This window comes from Diaphorina citri, unplaced genomic scaffold (genome assembly GCF_000475195.1).
Source record: "Diaphorina citri unplaced genomic scaffold, Diaci psyllid genome assembly version 1.1 scaffold4931, whole genome shotgun sequence".
In the NCBI taxonomy this organism is placed as follows: domain Eukaryota; kingdom Metazoa; phylum Arthropoda; class Insecta; order Hemiptera; family Psyllidae; genus Diaphorina; species Diaphorina citri.
In genome coordinates, this window is record NW_007382315.1 from 5,848 (window position 1) to 9,206 (window position 3,359).

A 3,359-nucleotide genomic window follows, 5' to 3' on the forward strand; every position below is an offset into this window, starting at 1 on the left:
ATTATTATTATTATTATTATTATTATTATTATTATTATTATTATTATTATTATTATTATTATTATTATTATTTATTATTATTATTATGTATTATTATATTAATTAATTACAACCAACCGCAAACATATATTATTATCCCATCTCATTATTAAAGTTCGAATGATGAGTTTAATCACCAAATATATATGACTATGTATGCTAACTTTTCAGGGAAAATGAGTCGTCATGTAAGCGATATGAAAAGTTGTAACACCAGTTTAATCAACAGTTTAATATAACTCTATTTTAAGGGTGTAATGGCGCTGACTATAAAGCTTGAAAGGATTCAGGCAAGAGAGGTTATAAACTCAATGTATAATGATATGTAAAGCAATAAATAATCCATATAAGCTATGAAAAGTTGTAAAATATTCATCAACAGTTAAAAAAAATGTTGAAGGTGTAAGCCGTTTTTTGGATAAAGGCACTCTAAAAGTTCGCAAGAGAGTTAAACTCAATGTAATGACTATGTAACAATAAATAATCCATGTAAGCGTTGAAAGTTGTAAATTTCAATCAGTAAAAAAAAATTTTACAGGTCCTTCCTCGACTAGTTGGACATTTTTCTTATTTTTGACATTTTAGCCTTTTTATTCTATCTTATCTAAGTAAAAATTAACTTTTTTGATTAAAATAATTATTTATTTTTTTCCTGTTTAAACGAAAAGTCAGAGCAATTTTTTCCCTCTTTAGTCCCCCTTAAAATATTAATTGTTATAAACCCCTGTGCTCGAAAATTTAGTTTGACTTCCAATATGGACTACCAGTTCCTTAATTATTATTATTATTCCGATGGCACGCCATCTTGGATTTCCTATGGTTTAGTACAGGCGCTATTACGTCAAATGGGGAAATTAGCTTCAGGAGAGGGGAGAAATTAAGAAAGGAAAATACAACTGAATTTGTACCATACCTCGGCTGGGATTGAACCCTTACCTCAGTTCCGTTCCGTTTTCGAAAGTTTCAGGAAAAATACATCTTTTCCGTACTGCTACTACAAATACAAGACGTGTCCACTTGAATGATTCACATTCTGAACATTCCGTGTCATCGTCATCTCAACACGAACACACTCAATCAAGTGCTAGGAGTCAACCTTCTACCACGGGCCGTATGCGTTGGACTTATGAACACAACAAATACCTATTGTACGCATACTATAAATCTACAGAAGTGGATTCCAATAAGAAGAATTATCTCCTCCGACTTGAACGTCTTTGGATCTCTCAATACCCATCCCTCGAGTTCAATGGCAACAAACTGGCTGGCCAAGTGAGATCAATCCTCAAACGTCAGATATTCACATCCCATCAAATTGAGAGTATCAAGGATAAAGTTAGACATGAGTTGACTACTGTGACAACACCCGAACCTATAGATCACTCTAATACCCCTTCAAACAATACTTCTAGTTCAGTTGACCTTGTAGAACAACAGAATCATGTCAGTGATATTATAGATTTGAATGATAGTGTCATCCCCCAACCTGATCGTAACAATGATCTTGATGAAAACCGTCAAGCTGAAATTGTGGCCAAATTTGATTCTCTAGTGCAACAATTTGAGAATGTGGAAATCAATAGGAAACCTATTATCCCGAAAATTCCTTACAATAACTTCAGCTTGCTGTCTGTAGCCCAAGTCAACGAAGTACTTGAATCAAGATTCAAGTCAAGTGTCAATATCTCTCAAACACACAATTTCATCTATTGTGCTGCTATGACTGTGTGTTTCCTTCTCCATATAAAAATCAACCAGAATGAATCTACCAATCATGCAAAGATTAATAAAGAACCACCATGGAAAATGAGATTGGAAAACAAAATCAAATACTTACGAAGCAAAATTGGAATCTTAACGCATTACTTCAAGAACAACTGTCAAGTTCCTCACAAAATTAAAACCAAAATCAAACAAATTGCTTATGAATATAACATCAAATTCTGGACACCTGATTACAACGAGAAGATGAAAATACAACTTGAAATGCTGAAACAAAAAGCTGCTGCTTTGGGATATCGCATTAGAAAGTATAATAAGAGAAAGAAAAGATATGAGCAGAACAAATCATTCAGAATCAACCAAAAGAAGTTCTATGAGTCAATCAACGAGAAGAAAGTTTCTGAATTTACCACTCTTCCTGCCCCTGATAGTTTATACAACTTCTGGAATCAAATATGGGGACATGAAAACATACATAACCATGATGCTCCTTGGATTGACGAAGAAGTTAAAAGAATGCAAGATTTACCAACTATGGAGACTTTGAGAATCTCAACATCTGACGTATCAAATGCTGCGAAATACCTGAAAAGCTGGAAAAGTACTGGACCTGATCAACTGCATAACTATTGGCTCAAAATGTTCACAAACTGTCATTCAGTCCTAGCTAAGCAATACCAAGAATGTCTGCAAAATCCAAGCTTGTTACCAGAAAGCTTTACAAAAGGTGTTACTTATATGATACCTAAAAACAAGAACACTCATGATCCAGGAAATTTCCGACCTATTACATGTCTTCCAACCATGTATAAACTTCTATCCTCAATCATAAAAACAAAGATATACCAACATGTCCGTGAAAATCATATCCTGGCAGAAGAACAAAATGGCATACGTAAGAAAGCTAGAGGTAGCAAGGAATTGTTAGTTCTTGATAGTATTGTCACGAAACATGCCAAGTTGAAGAAGAGGAATCTATCAGTAAGCTGGATCGATTACAAAAAGTGTTACGACTCCATTCCTCATTCATGGTTACTCAAGATACTTGCCATATACAAAATAGATCCAGCAATTATAAATTTCCTTCAAATAACTATGAACTCCTGGTGCACAGAATTACATTGCAAACTTCCCTCTAATGTTCATGTCGAATCCTCAAACGAAATTATAACAGATAAAATCACATTCAAGAGAGGAATATATCAAGGAGACCCTCTGAGTTCTTTGCTGTTTTGTTTGTGTCTGAACCCACTGAGTAATATCCTAAACTCGTCACCATTTGGATATAAAATAAAAATGGATGAGGAAGTCCGAGTCACACATCTGTTTTACATGGACGACCTCAAGATTTATGCTAATGGTCCGGAACAATTGAGACACCTGTTGGAATTGGTTTCAAACTTCAGCGAAAGTATATGTATGAGTTTTGGGCTTGAGAAATGCAATGTCCTCCATATAAAGAAAGGTATCATGTCTGATCCTGTGAACATGACACTGTCCAATGACGTCACTATCAACAGCCTGACTAAAGATGAACAGTATAAGTATCTCGGCATACAACAACAAATCAGCATTAATGATACAGAAATGAAACGGCA

The 3,359-nt window shown here is 34.4% G+C and overlaps 1 protein-coding gene across 1 annotated transcript in view; it reads left to right on the forward strand.

Moving 5' to 3' along the window:
• Nucleotides 1-3,299, forward strand: part of LOC103521296 — a gene marked incomplete at its 3' end in the record, with an annotated part of 8,656 nt that extends 5,357 nt beyond the window's left edge. The window contains exon 5 of the mRNA XM_008486407.1: nt 1,007-3,299. Coding sequence (XP_008484629.1) covers nt 1,007-3,299 — 2,293 coding nt within the window. The remainder of the gene's footprint in view (nt 1-1,006) is intronic.
• Nucleotides 3,300-3,359: the final 60 nt, after the last annotated feature.